This window comes from Dipodomys spectabilis, unplaced genomic scaffold (assembly GCF_019054845.1).
Source record: "Dipodomys spectabilis isolate Male_0828 unplaced genomic scaffold, ASM1905484v1 ptg000241l, whole genome shotgun sequence".
Lineage (NCBI taxonomy): Eukaryota > Metazoa > Chordata > Mammalia > Rodentia > Heteromyidae > Dipodomys > Dipodomys spectabilis.
In genome coordinates, this window is record NW_024870918.1 from 1809727 (window position 1) to 1834169 (window position 24443).

Genomic DNA, 24443 nt, shown 5'->3' on the forward strand with positions numbered 1-24443 from the left:
TGTATTATCTTTTCTATACCTAGAATGTTTAGTTATCACCCCTACCAAAGTACCAAGTATTATTTGTTAGTTCTCTACCAAAGAGAGACCATCTGTATAACTATACTAACAAGCATGTCTTTCTTTCCCTTCCCTCTATCTAGCAATATTCATTTGATTAGTTCTAGATGTTTTAGTCATTTATACACTATATATTCTTATTTCTACCTTACTGTCTATATAGTGAATCTCTCTCTATATAGTGTAGTATGTATATATAGTAGCTATCTATAGCTATATATGTGTGTGTATGTATGTAACTATATATACAATGTGTGTGGGGGGGCATTATATATGTGCAAACCCATATCCTCCTTCCCTTCCTCTTCTCTTTTTGATAGCACTGAAGTCAGGATTTAGTGCGTCCTTCACAGATGTGATACCAGTTGAACCACACCTCCAACCCTGTTTTGCTTTAGTTATTTTTTTGATAGAATCTCTTTATTTTTTTGCATGGTACTGGCCTTAGACTCATATCTTCCAGTAACTAAGATCATACTTGTATACCACCATAACCAGGTTATAAATAGGGTCGCTTACCTTTTGGCTAGAACCTACCATCAACCTTTCTCCTGATTTCTGCCTCTTTAATAGCTAGGATTATAGACAGGGTTTCTATTCTATTTTAAATGGGTTTCTCTTTCCCCTCCTCTTCCTTCTTTTTGCTTCCTCTTCCTTCTCCTCTTCACCCCCTCCACAGCCTCCCCATCGCCTCCTCTTCTTTTTTTTGTCAGTGTGGGTCTTGAACTCAGGGCCTGGGCACTGTCCTGAGCTATTCCCCTCAAGATTTGTGTTCTACTACTTTGAGCCACAGCACCACTTCCAGTTTTCTGGTCATTCATTGGAGATAAGAGTCGCACAGACTTTCCTGCCTGAGCTGGCTTTGAACTTCAATCCTTAGATCTTAGCCTCACGAGTATCTAGGATTACAGGTGTGAGCCTGGCTTTAAGTGGGTTTCATTATGACATTTTCATATATGTATGCGGTATACTTTAATCCTATTCCTGTCTATCACTCCCTCTTTTCTTTTGTCCTGTCAAATGATCTATGTTTTTCTTTTTCCAAAAACAAAACAAAACAAAACTTGATTTTACATATGAGAGAAAACATTTAATGTTTGTCTTTCTACACCCAGCTTATTTTGCTTAACATGTTTTCCAGTTCTATCCATTTTCCTGGAAGTGAGATAGTGTAATTATTTTGTATGCCTGAATAAAATTGTTGTGTCTAGATACCCTATTTCTTTATCCATTCGTCTATTGATGGAAGCCTAGGCTGATTCCATTCCTTGGCTGTTATAAATAGTGCTGCAATAAACAAAAGTATGCTACAGTTATCTCTATTGTATACTGACTTACACGCTTTCATTTATGTAACCAGAAATGACATAACAGAGCCATATTGATGCTCTACTTTTAGTTTTGTGAGGAACTTCCCTACTGATTTCCAAGTAGATATGCTAGTTTACATTTCCTGCCATACTTCCCACAGGACACCATTGTCATTATTTGTTTTCTTACTGATAAATATTGTAACTGGAATAGATAGAATCTCATTGTAGTTTTCATATATATATATTTCCGTAATGGCTAAGGATTTTGAGCTTTTTTTTTTTCACTTACCAGCCACTTGTATTTTTTTTGTGAACTATCTGTTCAAATAACTTGTCCATTTATCGATTAAATTATTTTTGGTGTCTATGATTTTTAAGTTCTTTCCATAGTCTAGATATTCATCTCATCACATGACTGGCTGGCAAAGATTTCCTCTCATTCTGTAGACTGTCTCTCCACTGTGACAATTGTGAAGCAACACTTGTTGAGCACTCATATACTTCCCTCAAAAACCTTAATGACATTGTCTTAACTGATGTTCACATATCAATATACAATTCCAAGGTGTTTTAACCAATAGCGTGTGAGTGTTACCTTACAAACTTCATTCACATTTGAAGAATGAGCTCTGAATTTAGTGTGTCTGTAAACACTGAGAAAGTTAATACAAATGTTGTTGGTATTATTAAATATATTTTGTTAATATAGCAGATTCACAATTTTAATCATATATTCAAGAAGCCAAGGTTTTTTAAACCTGAAGAATATTTTTTCTTTAAACTTAAGGAATATGTTCGTTTTCCTCTACCTTTCTTACCTGTACTTTAATTTTTGTTACATGTACTTCTATGTGTATAATTGTGCATTTACTTGTATGATTATGTTCCCTCTAACTGTATTGTAATATCTTAATCATTATGGATTTTTTCTTATCACACATTATCATATACATGACAGTATATATATATGTATACCTATATATATGCATGTATGTGGGTATATATATAATGAATAAACAGTTATGACTTAATAGATAAAGCTAGTTTTTAAAAAGCACAGTAAGAGCTAGTGATTCTTCTAGGAGATTTGAATTCCTTTCCGTTGTTAAACTGAACATGATAAACACATATTAAGTTTCCTATATGGGTCTCAGAATTTTTTATTCTGTAGGTGAAAATAAATTAGCCAAATAGCCAAAAGGACAAAGAAGATGTGAACCTACATAAATCCTACCTATATCCATTGTGCCATTGGTTCTCCAAAACTTCTATTGTCTTGGTAGGGCCAAGAAGATAGCTGAATGGAAGATCCTGTGTTTAGTATCCAGCTCCTAAACAAATGTGATGAAAACAAAATCCTGCCAGGAAGGAATTGACCCTTTCCTAGAAACCTGGCAATAGACTAGAAATCTAGGACCAGCAGAGTAGTTACTTCAGAAACATGTGTTTGTCTAAGGAAAAGAAATGCTTAGATTGTCTTAGGAAAGGAAATGCAGGTTTATCTAACTTAAAATTGCAGCAAGAACCCAGAGCCTGAATCTCTTCCTGTGAGTTATTAGCTATTACATTTCTGATTGTGTTTCTCATATCATGTAAACCTATGAAGTCACAAATTGCAGACTATTTTATTTTTTGTGTATTAAACTAAAATCTTACCTGACCATTTTGACATTAAAATTAAAGAAAATATAGGCGTCTGATCAAATTAAATTTGGAGCAAATTCTGCTTAGAAGTGATTTATGTTCACATGCATCTTTTCAGCTCTTTTTTGGTGTTTTCTCTTTGAAAATAAGCAAGTATGATTCTCTTTTTAGCAGCTGTAACACCAAAGTTCTCTAGTTTTTTTTTTTTTTTTAACATTTTCATAAAATGTTTGCTTGCTTATTAGATTTCTCATTCCAAAATGTATCTTTGTTTACTTATGCAGTATCACTTTCTTCACTTCATTTTCAAGTACAGTGATAAACTACATGTACCATCTCTTCCATTTTAGAGGAAAATTGACCTAGTTTTGTGTTTTAAATTAAAGTTTATAATGGAATAAGTTCTATTCTACATGGTCTGAATATATTTTAAGAATTTTAAAATAGCATCTTAATCTAATTTTCTTCATGATGTATTTTATTAATTTGAGGAATTATTAAAATATTAATACATTTGGAAAATATATAAAATAAAGTTTTAAGTTTTCATTATCAAGTTGTTTAGGGAAACAATTAGATTGAATATTGCTGTGATTGATGCTGAATGTTCTGTATGATTGTTCTACCTTAATAGAGCTACAAACCAGAGAGAAAATTAAAAAGACTGCTAAACATATTAACCATCACCTATCATTTCTCTTTGTAAGGTGACAGTATGTTAAAGTTTCAAGGCATTATCAATTTCAATAACCAAAGTAAACTATAAGAAATGAAATTAGGTTTGAAAACGAGTTATTTCTTAAATTTTATTATATGATTTCCTTCAAATAATTAATATTTTTAACATAATGACTGCATGTGAGATGTATTTTTTAAAAAATAAAATGTGGACTATTTCTGGGAGCTGAAAATTAGACATTGTAAATTGTGTGCTAGGAATGTATCACATGTGGTATGCTGCGAGTACTTAGAATAAAACTCTTTCTGTAGTTGGCCCTTTCCTTTCTTGGCTCTGATTATTTTCCCTTCTACGTTCATTTCTGCTCTCATTCCTAATGTCTCTGCTTCATCACCATATCTTCAAATACAATGTAGAGGCCATAGTTACATGTTACATAGTTACATGTGCATTGAAATGACCCCCCTTCCAAATTTTTATACACAGTTAAGTGAGCAATGGATAGATTTAGTAACATTTAACCACTAGGAAAGGATTCTGTACATATGAAATAAAATACTATAGCATTTTGAACTCAGAATCTGCTGTATGTTTCTTTTTTTTGCATGACAGAATAAAATACTATTTAGACAGTGGTTCCCATAACCCATCTTGAACTATAAAAATTAAAAAAAAATATTTTCTTATAAACTAGAAAAGTCCACATGTGTTCCTGCTCCTTGGATCTTCATACTGATTATAATTACACAGTGTTTAAAAAGGTTTACTCATGTGATTGGGCGTATGATTAATGTACATATTTTTGTTTTATTCTTGGGATGGGAGGGACAGGGAAAAACACATTTAGTGATAGCTGTTCATTAGCCACCATTGAAGAAGAAATTGAACTTTAAAAAATCTATCAAAAATTCTCTGGTGAGCCTTTTATTACTATCTTGTCTTGAGCCCTTTTTTTTTTTAATGACATCTATTATCAGATTGAAATGGCGATTGAGACGCTGCAAAAGTCTGACGGTCTGTCCACTCACAGAAGCTCTCTTCTCAACAGCCATGTAAGTTGCCTCTTCTTCACGTAAACTAATCTCTTGCTTGTTCTGCATGTGTTGCTTGCCTCTAAATGCTTGTTTTATTTATCTTATTTATTTTGCTTCTTAACCTTCCTTTCTCAGCACCCTATAATCTCTGAATCATTTAATGGCTATTTTATGGAATATCTCATAATAGAGATCTCAGGGTACTGCTTTACTAGGTTTTTATACAATAATTTCAAAATAAATGACAGACTGCCATTTATTTTTTTAAAAAAGAAAAAGCAATCAGTCTCTGTTATAAAGTTTTCTGGTTAGGTATTTATTTTCTATGAAGCAAAAAATTGTAGTCCACATTTACATAGAGAGACATAGAGATAGCCATGTCTACTGTAATGCTTTTTAAGTGGATGAGTGATGACCAATGTCAAATCCAGTGCTAAGCTGTTTGAAAATGATTTCTTTACGAATTTGACTAGATTAGACAGACTAGAAATAATGATATATAAGAACTCAGGTTCTAAAAACTAAAGAGAAATGAAAATTGGCCAAAAGAAAAAGTGAGGCTGTAGACAAACCACAGTTTGCTAATGACCGGGGTAGAGAGAATTGCCATCCCTAACATTGAGACTCTCACTGTCACCAGATGCACCGTCACTCTGACACTGGTAAGTGTGTTAAGGAGGACGACAGTTTTGTGAAATTACAATCATTATTGTCAACTGTTAAATTATGGGAAAACAATGAATGTGCTGATTAAAATGTACTTTGTCACCATGACTTCTGAGGCTGGGAAATAAAAGTGAGCAGACCTGTGACTTGCATCTAGTTTGGATAAATCAATGACATTTTTGGAAGAATTACTTTTCCTTCCCAATTGACTGCATTCCTAAACTTAGGGATAAAATTATTATGTTTTCTTAATTTTTTCCATCATTTGTTACTGAAAACTTAAAAATCAAAATAAAATTTTGTTACTCCATTTATTTTATTGTTTCATTTATAAAATGTTACAGAAAGTGTTTGTAGTATGCATTCTAAATATTTGAACTTTGCAATAATTATTTATATTACAAAACATTACTACCCTATCCACTTATGTTCTAACACATTTGTATTTGGATAGGGTATTCTGTTTCTTTTTGAAAGGAAAGTTTCCCGATTCCCTCTTTTCCCCCCCCCCAAATTAACTAACTTGGAGAATGCTTATAATTTTGATGAAAATTATGCTTATGAATTTTTAAATAATGCCATTATTTGGGCCCTTTTTGATGACGCAATCCAAAAATGCATTTCTGAAATTTTATTTTGAGTATGTCATGCTTTCATTTGTTTCCTAATTGTGTCCCAGTTGTATTGGGACACAATTGTATGATACCGTGAACATGTTAAAGGCTGAGTGTGCATTGGTAGGCTGTGTATTTGTGAAAAGGAGGAAAGGACCAGCTGATGTTTGTATGTTGAATATCCCAAGTGAGGATTGGAGGGGAACATAGGAAAAAAGTTTCCTATAGTCTTGACCAACTTTCAGACTTCTAAGTTTTATTTGATAATTTAATTCACATTTGACTTTATTTGACATACATTAAAAATAGGAAAATATATAATATGTTTAATTTTACCTTCAATTACTCATCTTAATTAGTATGTTCACAATTTTTTATTTGGGGATTTGGTTCACTGTTTTAAAATATATTAAAGTTTTTAAAAATTACTTTCTCTTAAAAATTTGTGAACCAATATTTAATATTAATAATCGTGTCGACTAAGCTGTATAAACATCAGACAACGGTGTATTATTTCATAGCTTCATGATGTTTTTATTAAGTGGTCTAGAAAACCTTCCTTACGGTTAAAAATGTCAAATGCTGTGTCAGTATGTGCACAAAGAGTGGGCACAAATGTTGCTAGTGAAGTGATAATCTTTGTGTGTTCTCCTGGTTCATTTTAGTCTTTAATCTATAGACTATTGTAAACAGTGAAGGCAGAACTGTTGGCCAGCTAGTGAGCTTAGTTCCTTCTTGACCACAGAGAACGATTCTGTTGTCTTTTTATCCTTGGGTAGTTAAAAATGCCCCCAATTTTTGTTAGATTTATCCAAACAACTACAATGAATTTCATATCACGTCTTCTAGAACATTGAACAAAATACCTTTAAAGGTATTTTACATTCTATAAACATGGTGATTTTTTGTTGTATATACATTTGTCAGTGGCAAGATAGGTTTTAAATGTATTTTTGTTATGCTTTTATTTATTTATTTAGTGTTCTTAGTGGTAGTGGAGATTGCCCCAGAGACACGTGCTTGCTGAACAAGTACTGCAATATAAGACCGTATCTTTTTTTTTTTTTTTTTTGCATTTTGATGTTATAGCAGGGTCTTACTACTATTTTCTGAGATTCCTGCTTCAACCTCTTGGGTACTTATGTTTATAGGCATGTACCAACACTTCTGGCTGCTTGTTAATACTTTATATGTCAGTAAAATATGCTACCTTTATATACTATAGTATAATTATAGTACTATGATAGTATAATATAGTATAATAATTCTACCTATTATAGAATAATTTAAAGTTTGTGAGATTCACATTGGCATGAATTTGATTTTATGATTCCCTGATTTATCAGTTTCTATAAAAGATTAATTTTAAAAAGATAAATTGTTATATGTGTTCTATATTTACCAATTTTTTCTTTTCTTTTTTTTTTTCTGGTTCTTGGGGCTTTTTGTGCTCAAAACTAGCACTCTCCCACCTGAGCCATATCACCATTTCTGGCTTTTTCTGGGTAGATTATTGGAGATGAGTCTCACAGACTTTCCTGCACAGGCCACCTTCAAACCATGACCCTTAGATTTCAGCTCCTGAGTAGGAATACAGCTGTGAGCCACCGGAGCCCAGCTACATTTATTAGTTTTTGTTTGTTTGTTTTGGTTGGTCGTGGAGCTTGAACTCAGGGCTTGGGCACTGTCCCTGGGCCCTGTCCCTGCTCAACTAGGGCTCTACCACTTGAGCCATAATGCCACTTACAGCTTTTTCTGTTTATGTGGTACTGAAGAATGGAACCCAGGGCTTCATGCATGCTAGGAGAGCACTCTACCACTCTATCACGAAGCCACATTTCCAGCCCAATGTATTTAGTAGTTTTTGAAGAGGGGTCTTAATCATAACTTTTAAGCAAAAAAGTCTTTTCTCATGAGACATGGAATAAAAACGATTTTGTTTCCTGTTTGTGCATTTGATTTTTAGCATAGTTTTGGGAAGTTTTTAAAATTTTATTTTAACTTAATTGTACAAAGGAGTTACCATTCCATAAAGCAGTATATGCATACAATGAATCTTGATTAATTTTACCTCTGTCAACATTCTCTCCCATCCTTTCCAAATCTGGTAAGTCAGCCCTCTTAGTAGAATCTGGCATATTTCTTTTCTTTTCTCCTTTCCACATTAGATGATGGGGTAGATGTTAAATTTTGTATCCCATTTTCAGCATATTTTTGATAGTATTTTGTACTGCTAATCCATTTTATTAATATAGCGTGCTATTACCTTCTGGAATTAAATATACATACACATACAACAATAGATACATTATATATAACCTCACTTAACTATGAAGCATCTCATGCTTTATTCTGTTAGTAATATTAAAAGGATGGCAATTATGGCAGCACAAGCATCTCATGGACAGTAACTAAATAAGAGACTAAGGATTCTTAAACTTTCCCTACCAGTGTATCCCTGGTGCCTTGTGCCGTGCTGGAACATAGTGGATGCCTACTGAACATTTCCTAAATGGATAAATATTAGAAACCATAGAGTCAAACAGACCTTCTCTTACCTTCAGTGTTCAAGGATGACTTTTCCCACCATGGGTGAAGAATGATAACACATGGTATTGTTTTCACATATTCTTCCAATAGGTTTATGTGTCTACATGGCTTGGGGAAGAAAATGATTTCTCCTAGCATGCTAATCAAATAAAAAATATATGGTTACTCTATCTAATTTCTCTGCATGCACTTTGAAGTTAAGAATAGATAACTTTTTATGCTACAAACAATTTACTCTTTTAAATGGCATAGCCTAAAGTGGCATCATTCATCTTTGGCTATTTAGAATGGTAATTTGGTTATTTTTCACAAAATCCTATCAGTACAATAATTTTTACTTAAATATTTTGTTTCTGATTTTTGTATGTGAAATTCTTACACTAAATGGCATATGTAGTCTGCCTAAATCTGAATAGGATATCAAATTTTTCTTTATTGTAAACAAGTTTATTTTATATTTCTTATTTGTAATTAATACAATTAGCATTTAATTATTAGCACTTCATAGTTATACATCCAGTTTGAGGCAAAAAAAAATTGTAGATTTGAAACAAGAAATGTTTTTCAATTACATTTTCCTAACATTCATAGAATGTTGTTAAGATTGTATAGTTTTAAAATTCTGATTAAAGATAAAAATCTCTAGGCATTTGTTTTATACTTTTTAAAAACAGTGCAACTAATTGTTCTGTGATTCTTTTTTTTCTAGTTGGGATTACTTAAATATATTTAACTCAAAACAAAGCCCTGTTTTCACTCATTATACTTGACTTTACAGTATTATAAATATGTTATTATAGAAATAAGATCTGTCAAAATGAGTATTGTCAGTATACCAATAGATAATCATTCATCTGAAAAAATATGGTAAATGTTGCATTTAGCTTTAATTGGGCAGTGCAAAATTGATTTAATTTCATTTGTCAATCATTACTTCTCTCTAGGAAAATATAAGAACTGTTCATCTGCTTTAATCTATTCTGACTAATATAGATTAGATGCAAAGGTTGAAAAATGAAATTATCTTGGATTCTGCCCTTAAATGAGTATATTTTAGTTCGTTAGTGGAATAATCAGGTTTGAAAGATAAAGGTTAAAACTTTCTATGATATTTCATAAACTTTGAAAATCATAAATATATTTTATAAGACATTTTATAAAGAAGAAAAATAGTAGTAGTTTAATGCTAAATTACTGGTTGGTAGGACTGTTGGATTCTAATGTCTAAATCTCTTCTGGTAACAACAATGTACTTTTAATAGTGTTAACTTCCTTTCCACGTTTTATGGAGCATATTCCTTTAGATTATGTTTAATATTGCATAGAAACTTAACTGCTAAGTTTTGTTAATAATAGAACTTATGTTTGCCTGGCACTGGTGGCTCCTGCCTGTAATCCTAGCTACTCGGGAGGGTGAGATCTAGGATTGCACTTCAAAGCCAGCTAGAGCAGGGAAGTCTGTGAAATTCTTATCTCCAGCTAACCACCAGAAAACCAGAGGTGGGCTGTGGCTCAAAGAGGTAGAGTTTTAACCTTGAGTGAAATATATCAGCTCAGGGATAGATAGTCCCCAGACCCTGTCTGTCCCTTCAGCACTAGGACCTCCTCCTCCTCCATCTCTTGCTTGCTCCTTAACGTGTTCTCCAGGATTCTGGCAGGGAATGACGTTCTTCCCCCTGCAAACACAAAATGTTGCTTCGCTGCCGTCAGAGTTGTAGTCACCAAGTTCCCCATTCATGTGGAACTTCGTATCATGTGATTATTAGTTGCATTAATCTACTTTTCTTATTTTATACTTTTATTTACAAAGTTCATTTACAAGCCGGGCGCTGGTGGCTCACGCCTGTAATCCTAGCTACTCAGGAGGCTGAGATCTGAGGATCGCGGTTCAAAGCCAGCCCGGGCAGGAAAGACCGTGAGACTCCTATCTCCAATAAACCACCAGAAAACCGGAAGTGGCGCTGTAGCTCTAGTGGTAGAGCGCTCGGCTTGAGCTGAAGAGCTGAGGGACAGCGCCCAGGCCCAGAGTTCAAGCCCTACGACCGACAAAAAACAAACAAACAAAGTTCATTTACAAATTTGACTATATTCCATTTCTGAAAGACAGTGCCCTTTTATGATTTCATATGTAGATATATCACATTTCTACATTAGCAATAAAAATAATACTGGCTTTTAATCACTTCTTTCTATCAACCATTCTATTATGTCTTTGACACTATGTATTATGTGAGGATATGTAGGACTATGTATGAAAACATCTTTAATTTTTTACTTTACACGTATTTATTACTATTAAATTGAAAAATATTACATATTATCTTACTACCCTTACTAAATTGAAAAATACTAAAGCTTTGTGTGTGTGCCTTTTTAGGGCTTTCTAAAAATTAGTGCTTTATGATTCTTGATATCAGGGCCTAAATTCCTCTTTTTAACATTTCAAGGATGCCAGTAGAAGTCAGTTGCCTTTGCTCTATCTAGTATATGTACACAAAAGTACAGCCAGTATGTTTCAATGCAATATGGTTCACCTGAGCATCAGTGGTCTAAAACAGAAAAGAGATATGAGGGCACTGCTACAGGCCGACTACTGATTCCAGCCATAGCAAGTGAATATCCTAATTCATTTATACCCTTACATTAAATATAGATAACCAGTGCTTTCTGGGTGTCACTTAATAAACTCAGAAATCATGTCTGACTCTCTTTAAAAATGTGGCTTCTGACAGTAGGCTACAAATATAGGAAAATTTTGAAAAGAATGAAAATTTATTTTATATAATCATTGTAGAGCTTTTATAGTAGATGGTTGTCTATCTTATAGAGGTAATCATTGTGTTCTAATGTGTATATTTAGCTGGGAGGGGTTGGTTCACACCTGTAATCCTTGTTATTCAGGAGGCTGGGATCTAAGGATCATGGTTCCAGACAGGAAAAGCCATGGAACTCTTATCTCCAATTGAACACCAGAAAACCGGAAGTGGCCCTGTAGCTCAAGTGGTAGAGTGTTTGCCTTGAGCTGAAGAGCTGAGGGACAGGGCTCAGGCCCAAAGTTCAAGCCCCATGTCTGACCAAAAAATTAAAAAAAAAAAAAAAGCCAGCCAAGGCAGGCAGGAAAGTCCAGGAGACTCTTATCTCCAATTAACCAAAAAAAGCAGGAAGTAGAGCAAGTGGTAGAGTGCTAGCCTTGAGTAAATGAAGCATAGGGACAGCAACCCAGTCCCTGAGTTTAAGCCCAAGGACAGTACAACACACACACACACACACACACACACACACACACACACACACACACACACACACACACACAATGTATGGATTTATATGGATATCTGTTCATTAGAAGACGACAACTTGAACAGATATTAATTTCATTTTTAAAAGGCTCTGTTCTTTATAGCCATATTTCCAAAGCCAGTAACCACTATGGTTTAATTACATAATTTTAATTATATAAGCATCATGTAGAAATAGTTGAACTTAAAATGTTTCTAGAGAATTTATTGTCAGAGTTAAAATGCTAGAAACCACCATCTTAATGAATTTTTTAAAATAAAACTTCTGGAAGTTCATAGTCAAGATCACAAATCTTAAAATATATGCACAAAATTAAAATGTGCTTTAATTGTTTTTTGATTTCCATATCATCATGGAAAAATGGGGTCACATTCATCATGGTAACACATAAACAATTTCTTTTACTTCTATAACTTATGTTTAAATTGTATTTTAAATGCTACTTGTTAAACCTCTTAAGGAATTTTTGTTGAGACAAGTGATATGAAAACTTCAGAGGTTTTGTACAACTATCAGACTTCTAATTAAGAAACATTTAGGAACTATTTATTTTCAAAACTGTTTTGGAAACTATTCCTGATTAGGAAACGGGAGTTGGAAACCAACCTTAAGAAAAATCATTTAAGTATAACAAGTCTCCTTTGTACATGGTAAATGGACAAATGCTCAGAATAGAATTCAAAAATATATACTAGACTAGATTTTCTGAAAATGTCTTGCATATTATGAATTTAAAGATTGTCTTTCAAAACCCATCAGACAACATTGAAATTTTAAAGGTGAACTTTAAACCAATAAAAACACTGCCTTAATAAATGGTAGTGTACATTTCAAAATTCTGACAAAGCACAACTGTGATGCAGAAATTCTCAAATGGTTATAAAAAATGTTCCTGTTGACTGCATATAAATTATTTTTCAATACTTAGCGCTTATCTTTCCTTCTGGGGAAGGAATGATTGATTTTTTTTTCCCTACATGCAGAATTTGTCCCAATGGACAATATTATTGTATTATCTAGTGTTAATTTGAGGTAAGCAAATTACAATTCTGTAAAAATGAATAAACCTTAATATAAAACTTCATATAAGGAAGCTTATTATTCAGGTATTGGAATTAAACAATCTAAAAGACACACTTAGTGCAGTGCTTCCAAGTTTGCTAGCATGCTTTGTTCTGTTACAGTAATACATTTCATTTGTGACCAGTTAATGAGTTTATTTGTACTCCCTGAAGAAATACTTGTCTCCAAATTGCAACTAATACATAGAAAATTATTATCTCTCTACAGGTGCTTGAATATTTGTCATATTGTCTAAGATCATAACTGATGTTCAACTATCTACAGTGTTTCTGAGTGTTTTCACAGCCAGATTACATAGGCCTCTTAATTACAACAATTTATCATAAGACTTAATGAAGAACTTCTGTGTCTTTCTGTATCTTTTATTTGTAGTATTGCTTAGAAATTTTTGCAAATAAAATGATTTCTCTGTGTTTACTATGTCTTATTTCCACTAGCTTCAATGGCTGTTGGACAATTACGAGACAGCAGAAGGAGTGAGCCTTCCCAGAAGCACCCTATACAATCACTACCTTCGACACTGTCAGGAACATAAACTGGACCCAGTCAATGCTGCTTCTTTTGGAAAACTAATAAGGTCGATTTTTATGGGGCTACGAACCAGGAGATTGGGTACCAGGTGAGTATTGGGACATAGGATCATAAGCTTTCCATTTCAAGCAAAAGCAGCTAAATATGTTATTTGAACAAAAGTACTTGATTATAGATAATATATGGTAGAAATATAGAGTGAACTCAGTTTATAATAATCCATACAAAAAGGTATCTGATTATTCAGTGAACACTACCAAATCAGAATGACACAATGTCCTAAATAATAACTCACAGAATTTGGGAGAAGAAATGATTCTGACTATAGATAGAAGACCAACTTGTTAATGTGAGATTTTACTTTTAAATATTAATATATTACTTATATGTTAATATATATCACAGTATTTTTGAAAATAACCATAGTATGAAAAAGTTTCATAGTGCTTGCAAAACTATCTCCAGATTCTGAAAAAATTATATATTTGTCTTTATTTTTTTTTTAAAAAAAGCTACTTTAGTTGAATGGAGTAAGAAACTGAAGTAGTAACTTGTATTTCATAGAATTGAAACCAATTTAAAGTCATTTGGTAAACTTGCTAGATATTGGTATTTGAAGTCCTTGGTAATAACTTGGTCCTATTTTACCTTTCACTGGCCTTTTTAAATCTTCTTTTTCTGCTCCTGATTTTGAAACCATGCAAACATTAGAATAAAAATATGATATAGTTGCATAGAGATAAATAATGTAAAGTAAGAGCTACCAGTTTCTCTTTTTTTATTTTTGAAATAGTGTTTTTACTTTTCAAACTATGATGAAATCAGAGTTGTGAATCTTGTTTTTTTTTTATAAGTTGAAAAATATTTTCAGCAGGTATGCATGAAGGTAGGATATATTTGATTTGAAAATCTTATAAAATGTATACTAGGAAGTATTAAATAGAGAGCAAACACTACTCTGAGGAGTTATTTTTAATCAGTTATATTTCACAACTTCAAATTATTGTAGTATAGAATGTTTAATCGTAGTAAACCTAACGGTGCCCTAGTAGTTAACTTCATTATATAGTTAGAGTGAAAAGAGGATTGAATATTGTCAGGGAGAAAAGATTCACAACTCATTTCAAGGTTTATGGCTAAGACCCCTGTAACAAAAGACAGATTGAGAAGAGAGAAGCTGTTTCTTTAGTATAAGCTTTAAATGACAGAGAGATTTCAGAGGTAAAAACCCACAACGAAACATGACTTAACACAAACGGTTATGATCTAGAATTTCTAAGTTAGATGGTAGGATAACTCTGTAAGGCCCATGTACTGGATTCTTCTCTTCATCTCTGGAGAAAAAGATAGCATAGGGTGATGCAGGTCTGATGGTCTGTTTTCAAGGAATGGCAAGCTAAGTTTTAAAGCCCACTTCAGTGGGAAAAAGAGAAAGGGAATTTTTTTTTCTACTTCTTCTGGCCTGTTTTTGCTGTTTTTTTCAAATGTGAAAATGCCATGTTTTTGTGTCCTGAACCTGAATCCTAGATCCGTTTTATGAGATACAAGATCTCTCTATGTTCTAATTGCAGATTTATTTCTTTCTCTTGCATTTAAGCATATCTATAGCTTTCAGATTGCTGTAGGCTTGATTCTTTCATAAATGTGTTTTCTTCCATCTATACTTCAAAGGTAGTATCTTTTAAATTGCAGAATATGATTGTCTATTCAGACTAAAACCACTTGCTTTCATTCCTCTGAAGAAAAGCTTTTTGTTTCTCTAGTATTCTTTTTTTTCTCCCAAAGTAGGAAAATCATTATTTAGGGACCTAAACTACTATCTCCTAGCTGATGGCTCAGTACTTACATGTGTGATGCCAATATTTTGAAACTCTGGGCTTTATTCAACATTCTAATAGCTGTATTGTTGTGCTGCTTTTGTTACTGGAAAAGAATTCAATGAATCCTATTTTGAAGTCCATTCAAACCCTGAAACACATCTGTTAAGTAGAAAGGGACAAATTGGGGTTGTTTGGGTTTGTGAATGAGTAGAATCCATATTCTATAAGTACATTTTACAATATTACAGCTTTTGCTCTCCGCCGTCACCAACAATTATGTCTCCTGTTCCTTTAAAAATTGTATGTAGTGTTTGCAATTGATTTGGAAAGCAAAGCCTAGAAGAATAAGGGGAAAATAAGTTCTGTGGTTGAGTTTAAATAAATGAAGTGTGTGAAAGACAGAGGAACTCTAGTGGACAAAATCTGATGTTGGCAGGGAGATTTTTCTAGCCCAGGACATTGGTATCCAGTTTCTATCCCAAGCCAAAGAACAGAAGGAAATCAGTGAAAATTGTGAAGCACATTAAATAGATTTTTAAATGAACTTTATATAAAATATACATCATTTAAATTAGCAGGTAAAATTATTCAAACCAGACCATATCTTTGCAAAAGTTTTTGGACTTAAATAAGCAAAAGCTAAATTAAAAAAAAAATCACTATTTCTAAGCCAAGGCAAATCAGACTTTTGATTTGATCCTATCTCCAAATTTGAACAAAGGTAACTATGGATAATCTTCTCTTCCCAAGTGCTTACCAATAAAGTATAAATTACTACTCCCACCTAAAGCAAAATGCTGTTTTGCAGGAAACAGAAAAGAAACCCATCTATTTGGGAGTCTTACAGAGAAAACAGCAGGGATTTTTTGTACTTTTTCCCATTATTAATACCTCCCACTTCCTATCACTACTGTCTTTAAAATTTGTAAGAGAGAACACTACAAATTGTGTTTATGGTGATGTTTTTTTTTCTCTTTTTTCCACTGGATTTTTGAGACTACATCTAATCTCTCCAAGTGGAAGACCTTACTTTATAGACATTAGGTTTTTATTTCTGTTTTAATTTACGGAAAGCGTGTAGGCATTGAAATGCCCTGTAGTTTTTAAACTAACAGTTTGTTTATATACTATGAATTTAAGATCACTTTAAATATATGGAAGTTCATCTAGCCAGGCTCTGGTGGTTCACACCTGTAATCCTAGCTATTCAGGTGGCTGAGATCCGAGGATCATGGTTCAAAGCACAAAAGTCCGTGAAACTCTTATCTCCACTAAACCACCAGAAAACTGGAAGTGGTGCTGTGGCTCAAGTGGTAGAGCACTCACCTTGAGCTGAAGAGCTGAAGGACAGTGCCCAGGCCCAGAGTTCAAGCCCACAACCAACCAAAAAAAAAAAAAAAAGTTAATCTTAGAAGTAAAACTGTTTAATTTTTATTTAAAAAAATTGATCCACCCTACCCTTCCAATTTGTTTTGTAAATGAAAGAAAAAATTGGAAAGAGTACTGATGTCTGTGTGTGTGTGTGTGTGTGTGTGTGTGTGTGTGTGTGTGTGTGTGTGTGTGTGTATGAAAAAGTATTTTCTCTTTGCAAGAATTTACGTATTTAAAATTTTGCAAGTCCCATTCAGAGCAAAACTTGTCATGTGGTTAGTATTGGTTTGACTAACTTTTTAATATTTCCAATGTTTATTGTTCTTTATGAAGAGGAAATTCGAAGTACCATTACTATGGGATTCGTGTGAAGCCAGATTCCCCCCTTAATCGTCTCCAAGAAGATATGCAGTATATGGCTATGAGACAGCAGCCCATGCAACAGAAGCAAAGGTAGACTCTGCTGTTATCATTGATACGTCAAAGCTGTGTATTTCTTAATTGCTTAGGTCTCTCTTCTGAACAAACAGAGTGCCTAGGTGCACAAGAATGGGGCTACTCTTGGCATGTCTTCACTAACTATGGATAATTCTTCAATCTGATTTAGCGTTTCAGTGATACCATTTTCCAGATTTCAAGAAAACACTCTGCTTTCTTTCCATGTGGCTCCTTAAAAAGGTGCCATCCTAAACTATTCCCCAAAGGAAACACCAAAGATAAGGAGCAAGTTCGAGCAAATACCAACTAAAGAAATTGTTTCAGTATTCATCAGCCTCTGACTTGCTTTTCTTTTTTCTTTCATTTTCTTTTCTTTTTTCTTTTTTTTTCTGGTCAGTTGTGGGACTTGAAATCAAGATCTGGGTGCTGTTCCTGAGCTATTTTGCTCAAGGTTGATGCTCTACCACATTGAGCCACAGCTCCACTTTCAGTTTTCTGGTGGTTAAGTGGAGATAAGAGTCTCATGGACTTTCCTGCCTGAGTTTGCTTCAAACTCAATCCTTAGATCTCAGCCTCCTGGGTAGCTAGAATTACAAGTGTGAGCCACCAGCACCTGGCTTCTTACTTGCTTTTCGGTACATTGTTCAACTCATACTTTTTGACCAAATATGAACTCATACAGGATGCTTTAGAGTTTGTATTTTCTTTAATTTTAACTTTTACAAATATAGACTTGCAAATATTAGAGCTCTAGGAGATGTCATACATTTACAAATGCATGGGTGAATGGATGTGTATAGAAGGCTAGATGGAAGGATGGATAGTTTAAAAATATCTGTATCTAGTCTGGCTTTGCAACTTTATGAGAATCAGAGCATCAGTAGTCCAGTTAATGAATCTAGATCAAACCAGATAAGTTAAATGACTTGTAAATGTCTACATCCTGTTTGTATAGCCAAGTCCCATATGATTTATGACTCAAATTTTAGAGAAAATAAAATTGTTTTGCCAGTAAAACTAAAAAATGACCTGAAGTTCTCATTTCTCTTTTCAGTTTGGACATATGAAATTAGAAAAGAGGTCTCTGCCTTTTTCCTAAATCACTGATCTGGAATGGTTAGTTGTATTTTCCAGATCTTTATGTCCATGCTAGTTCATTCAGAAGTATTAGCTCTGAGACAACGGTGATGATATCACACAGCATCTTTTCATCTGTTTAATGAAAGTTGCAATTGAAATTGTAATCTGAAACAAATATTAAGGGACTTAATTGTACACATGATTGCTATTTTATATCTTTTACATTATGTTGAGCTACTTGATGTAAGGACTCTCATTTAAATCTGATTTCCAGCAACATCACCATATAGAACATAGCCATGAAGACTGCAAATAATTGGAAAGAGCTTTTCATTGAAAAGTAGATGATAGGGAACCCATACTTCCACATACTTGAGGAGATGAATCCCTCCTCCAACTATTGTTTACCAAAAGAGAAGGAACAGATTAGAGTCCACTTAGTGGACAAGCAATCAGCATTTAATGCAGGTTGGAAGTGGAAGTAAACATGGTCACCTATTTAATTTTGGGTCATTTGAACAGCAGTCCATAGATACTCAGTCAAAGGACAGATGGGCCAGGGAGTTCCATAGTCCCTTTGAGTATAACTCTTGTGATTAGAAATGTAGTCTGGCACAATATAATAACATTTGCTTATTAAAGTCATTATGGACAATCAAGAAGAGAAAAAATATGTGATTTTTAAAATGTCTTCTGTTGAAAATGTATGGGAAAATTACACTTAATTGAAATAATCTTCAGTTTTAAAGGAAGTCACCCATGGACTAATTTACCTACCCTTACTGGGGCAACATCTAAATTAGGTATAACAAGAGGGAATCAGTCATTTTCAGCTCTTACTTGTTTGCTGCGGCTTATTTGTAATATTTAACACATTGGACAGAAAACATTGGTCTTAATGTGTTTTGGTTGGTCTTCCAAATCCTGAGGTAGCAAAACTGGTACAATGAAGCCAGTTGCTTTCAACCATGTGTTAGACTATGTTTGATCCCAGTCATCATTCTGAATATGTTAAACTATATTTGTGGTTTCTGCAACAAATATGAATAGCTGTTTGACATAGAATATATACATCACATCTAAATGAAATAAGTTCGTCAAATGTTAGAACTGAGAGGAAAAGACCAACTATTTCAACCCATCTTCTTGATAAGAAAATGGAGCTTATAAAATAGAGATCAATTATCCATGACCATATAGCAAGTTGGAGAAGAACATAATTCTCTTATCTTTATTATTGTGAAACGTCTATTCTCCAACAAGTAAGATAACCCAACATGGAAAGAAGCATGTGAAACTCATTTTGAAGAGCATGTTTTAATTAAATGTGGACATGTACCACTTACTAGTTATTTACCTGCTCTATCAGCAGAAGTTTCATTCATAAACTTAATAGTATGCAGGGGAACACAATTTTGGTAGAAACATTGTATGAAAAATGACTTTTTGGCCAGGCACTGGTGGCTTGTGCCTGTCATCCCAGCTACTCATGAAACAGGACTGAGGATCATGGTTTGATATTAGCCTGGACAGGAAAGACTGTGAGACTTTTATCTCCAGTTAACCAAAGAAAACCTGAAATGGAGCCTGTGGCTCAAGTGGTAGAGCACTAGCCTCAAGCACAAAAGGCCCTGAGTTCAAGCCTTAGGACCAGTATAAACACACAAACAGAATCCCCTCGTTTTTTCCTAAGGAGTGAGGAAGAATATCATTAGAAGAATATGCCTAAGTTAGGGTTCATAGAGTAGTTGAAAGTACTTTGTTTAGAAATGGAAGGTAGAGGTTTGAGCACAAGCTGTCTGGTGCTTCTATATGAAGCTCAGTTTGACTCAAGCTGTCTGGTGCTTCTATATGAAGCCTCAGTTTTACATCTGCAAAATTGAAATTAATAATAGACTACTTGCAGATTGTTTCAAAGTTCAAATGACAAAAACGTAAGTAAAACACAATCATTATTAGCTATATTATTATACTATATATTATATGTTATATGTTATACTATATACTACATATATACTATGCTATATACTATATAGTATAGTATATTATTATACTATAAGAAAAATCTGTAGGAATACTCTGGTGTTCTGGAAGAGAATGCAGCCTGGAAATTGTCAGATGTGGCTCCTGTTTGCTTATACCTCTGATGGTTTCCAGCTTTGGCTGATGTTAATAGTCTATCATTCCCTTCCTAGACCTGAGGTTATTAAGAGCTAAATGTCTAGGACTGGTTAATTGCTCTGAGACATCTGAGGAGGACCGGAGTTTATAGAGAGATTATCTTGTATCTGTGCATTTGGATTTTGGAGATGAATAAAGAATCTTGGCACTGATTACTAGAGTAGCTCATGTTCACTATGTCAGCCTTTAGTCTCTGATATAATTATTTATTTTCCATCCAAGTAAAGATGATCTTAAGCAATTATAACTTAGCAACTGTTGACCTACAGTAATTCAAAATTTGACAACAAAACAGTCAACACTTACTCTGCTGATGTCTTTGTTCACTATTACAAATGTTCTTCACTAAGCATCCTATATGAAAGATCTTGTTTGGTAATTATCTTCTTATTTACTGATAAGTAAAAGATGCCTAGTAATTTTACTACATGAGAAAGCTTACAAATTTATTTATTTTCCTAAATAGAGCTTCAGGGTTTGTTGTTGTTGTTGTTTTGTTGGATGTCTTGGTATCAAGTAGCACCATATTGTCATTTTCCAAATAAAGGCATCTCTCTGATGGAATTTATGTAATAGAAGAAAGAGCCAGCTGTAAATATGTGTGTATGTATATACATATATATGCTGAAAAAGCATATATTAAAAAAAAAGCATAGTTAACTGTAAATTACCTGTGGTAAGAGTACTCAATGAAGATATTCTTGAGATTAAAGATGTTGATGTCTGCTGCTGCTGCTTTTGTTTATCAGTACTTTGGGCTTGAACTCTGGGTCTAGCACTGCCCCAAGCCTTTTTCTCAAGACTAGCACTCTACCACTGCTGTTGGCTTTTTGACTTTCCTGCTCAGACTGGCTTCAAACTGCACTCAGCCTCCTGAGTAGCTATGATTAAGGTCTCTTCTAATGTACCATTCTTTACACATAGAAGAGCACTGAACAGATATTTATTTATTTATTTTTGGTCAGCTATGAAACTTGAACTCTGGGCCTGGGCTCTGTCCCTGAGCTCTTTAGCTCAAGGCTAGTGCTCTACCACTTGAGCCACAGCACTACATCTGATTTTCTGGTGGTTTAGTAGAGATAAGAGTCTCACAGACTTTACTGCCTGGGCTGGCTTTGAACTGTGATCCTTAGATCTTAGCCTTCTGTGTAGCTAGGATTACAGGTGTGAGCCACCAGTGCCTGGCCAGATTGTTTATTAAGTGAATGAATGAGAGTATCATTCATTCTAGCTGGCAACTTCCTCTCCCATTTGTCTGCAGCAGTTAACACATCTACTCCATTTGAATTTAAGTTTTTTTCCCCTCTCCTTACCAAATTTTAGATGTAGAGCTAATAAACAAATATTCTGCATATTACAAAAAAAAAATATATTGAAAGGATGTGATTCTGTCATTCATTGATTATCAAGGTTGATGCCAGAAACCATGACTTGAACATTTAGTGCGATATCAAAGCTTAATTACTGAAATACTGATTTATTCTAAAGGAGTGACTCTCTTTACATTCGGTATCTCCTTGTGAACCATTCATATTCATATTACTTGGTTCATTTCAGATAAGACTTTCTGCTCTATTTTTTCCAAAATGGATTAGCAGGTAGCAATAGAATATTCTAGCCTCTTATGCTAAATGTTAGGTCAATTTTTCTTTGTTCAATAAAATGATTGTATTATATGGAATTACAAACACAATGAGAACTGCTTGCCTGTAGTTTCATATTTTTTCATTTTGCATAAACATTGTTCAGCTGCTTTTAAAAACATTTTCAGATTTTTCATGTAATGTGATGAAATCTTTCCATTTGATACCGTGAATTGAATGTGATGATAAATATATACAGTTTTTTTTTATCCTCCATTGAACTGCTTTAGTGTCTGTGCTTGTGAGATTATTGACAGAATATTACATTTACAGTAGAGTCACAGCTGTCCAAGTCATAAATAACAGCTCTAGCCAACCTCATGGGGAAAGATTCCTAGTAATTTTTCACATTTTCTGTGTTAGTGACAGGTTTCATGCATACACTCAGCTATTAAAGCATTAGTGTTTCTTTGATTTCTTAATCATTAACAACTTTAGTTTTTATTGCCCATGGAGTTGCAAGCTGTTAAAATGATCATTTGCTCTTAATAATTTTAAAAACCAAGAGCTATTTCTTACTTTGATGCAATGGTCTCTCCCAAGAGAATACACAGGAAAACTAAGAATCTTCTTTGGGCAAAGTTAATTGAAAAATATTGAATTTGTAAAATAAGTAGGGGTAAAAAGAAGGTAAAACTCATATACTAAAAAGCTCAGAGAGTTCAGTTTTTTAAAAGAAGATTCAACATATTTTGTTTTTCAATAGAAAGCATGCTGCTTTTCATAATTTAATGTTTTTGTTTTTATTGTGAAAATACTGTACAGAGGGGTTACAATTACATGGGCAAGATAATGAGTACATTTCTTATCAAGCATTGTAGCCTCCTCCTTTGTTTCCCCTTCCCATCCCTTCCAATCCTCCCCCTGACCCCCAACGAAACCTCCCCACTCACCCCCAACCCCTGCACCAAAGTTGTAAAGTTCATTTTCGACATAACGACTTGTACATCTCATTGTTGCAATGGGTCCACCTGTATCCCTATTTAAATGATTTGTTTTTCCCCTTCGCCTCCACAAATTATACCGACATCAAATACAGTGAAAGCAGGGGTTATACTGTGGGGGAGGGACATACAAAGCAACAAAGAAATAATCTTATAAATGTGTTAGAAACAATCGCATGAAAGAAAAAAACATTTGAATACCTATCTTAGGGTTCATTTCCCTAACATCACCTTATCTGACCTTTTCTGCTTGACTCAGACATATACTAGATATTGCAAATAAGGGAAACCATGGAACCTATGTTTCTTTGGTTCTGGCTTACTTCACTTAATATAATTTTTTCCAAGCCTTTCCATTTTCTAACAAATGGGGCAATGTCATTCTTTCTGATGGAGGCATAGAATTCCATTGTGTATATATACCATATTTTCTTGATCCATTCATCTACTGAGGGGCATCTGGGTTGGTAATTTAATGTTTTTGTTATTATGAAGAGTATGGAGAAACAGGAAAGGTAAAAAGTATATTTCAATGCTAAGAAGTCAGTTGTAATTCAACTAGAATTAATATAGACTTTTCATCTTAGGTCACTAAAGTATTTAAAAATGTGAAATTATTGATTTACACTTCACCTTTCTAAAATCATTTACATTTTATTCATAATAAATACTCAAATATTTATGGAGCTTATTTCATATAAAGATCAGTTGATGGTATGATAAAACGAAATATGTTATCTTGAGCATTCATCTATTTAAAGCTATGTATTGCACAGTCCAAATATTTACTGGCCAAAGTTGAAAAAAAAAAAAAAAAAGGGTGACTTAATTTTTGAGTAAAGACTGTCCTCCAATTTTGTTGAAGATATTTCTACAACATTAGCCAAGGGGATCTGTACTGATAAAAGAAGGTTTTATAAACTAAGACTGTGAAATCTACTAAAGAAATTACATCTTAAATGTATAGTACAGTTTAAAGCTCTATTACAGATTTTGGTGTGTAGATCTAAGGTGAGAATGGGTATTTGAATCTTAGGGAATGCTACCTATATCTACATGCATTGATGTTTCAAAATGAACACTAGATTTTTGATTACTTTTGTCCAAGAAGAATGAGGAGTCACAAGTATTGGTTTAGGCTATATTTAATCTAATTATTCTTAACTCCTTTTTAAATGCCCTTCTGATCTGGGAAAACTTTATCCTCTGAATGTGATGAAGGTTCGTATGTTTTCCTTAGACACTTTTTAAAAGGATGAACAGCCTTTCTTAGTCTAGTATGTGTAACTTCTGGCAATTATAATCTAAGCAATGATCCAATGCCAGACAATACACTGAGTTTATACCATTATGTGATTTATTACTTAAAGTAGAGACATCAAGTTAACACTTCTAGAAGCTCTTTCATACAGACAATAACCTTTTTGCTAATGAGCTGTGTTCCTGCCCTTCCTTGTATGAAAAAATCCTTCCAGACTGTTCCTATTCCTTT

The 24443-nt window shown here is 33.6% G+C and overlaps 1 protein-coding gene across 1 annotated transcript in view; it reads left to right on the forward strand.

Annotated features, from left to right (window-relative positions):
* The window catches only part of Rfx3 (regulatory factor X3), a 227444-nt gene that overhangs the window by 156406 nt on the left and 46595 nt on the right, over window positions 1–24443 (forward strand). Inside the window, exons 5-7 of the mRNA XM_042699413.1 lie at window positions 4674–4748; window positions 13381–13562; window positions 16999–17118. Of these exons, the coding sequence (XP_042555347.1) occupies window positions 4674–4748; window positions 13381–13562; window positions 16999–17118 (377 nt within the window). The remainder of the gene's footprint in view (window positions 1–4673; window positions 4749–13380; window positions 13563–16998; window positions 17119–24443) is intronic.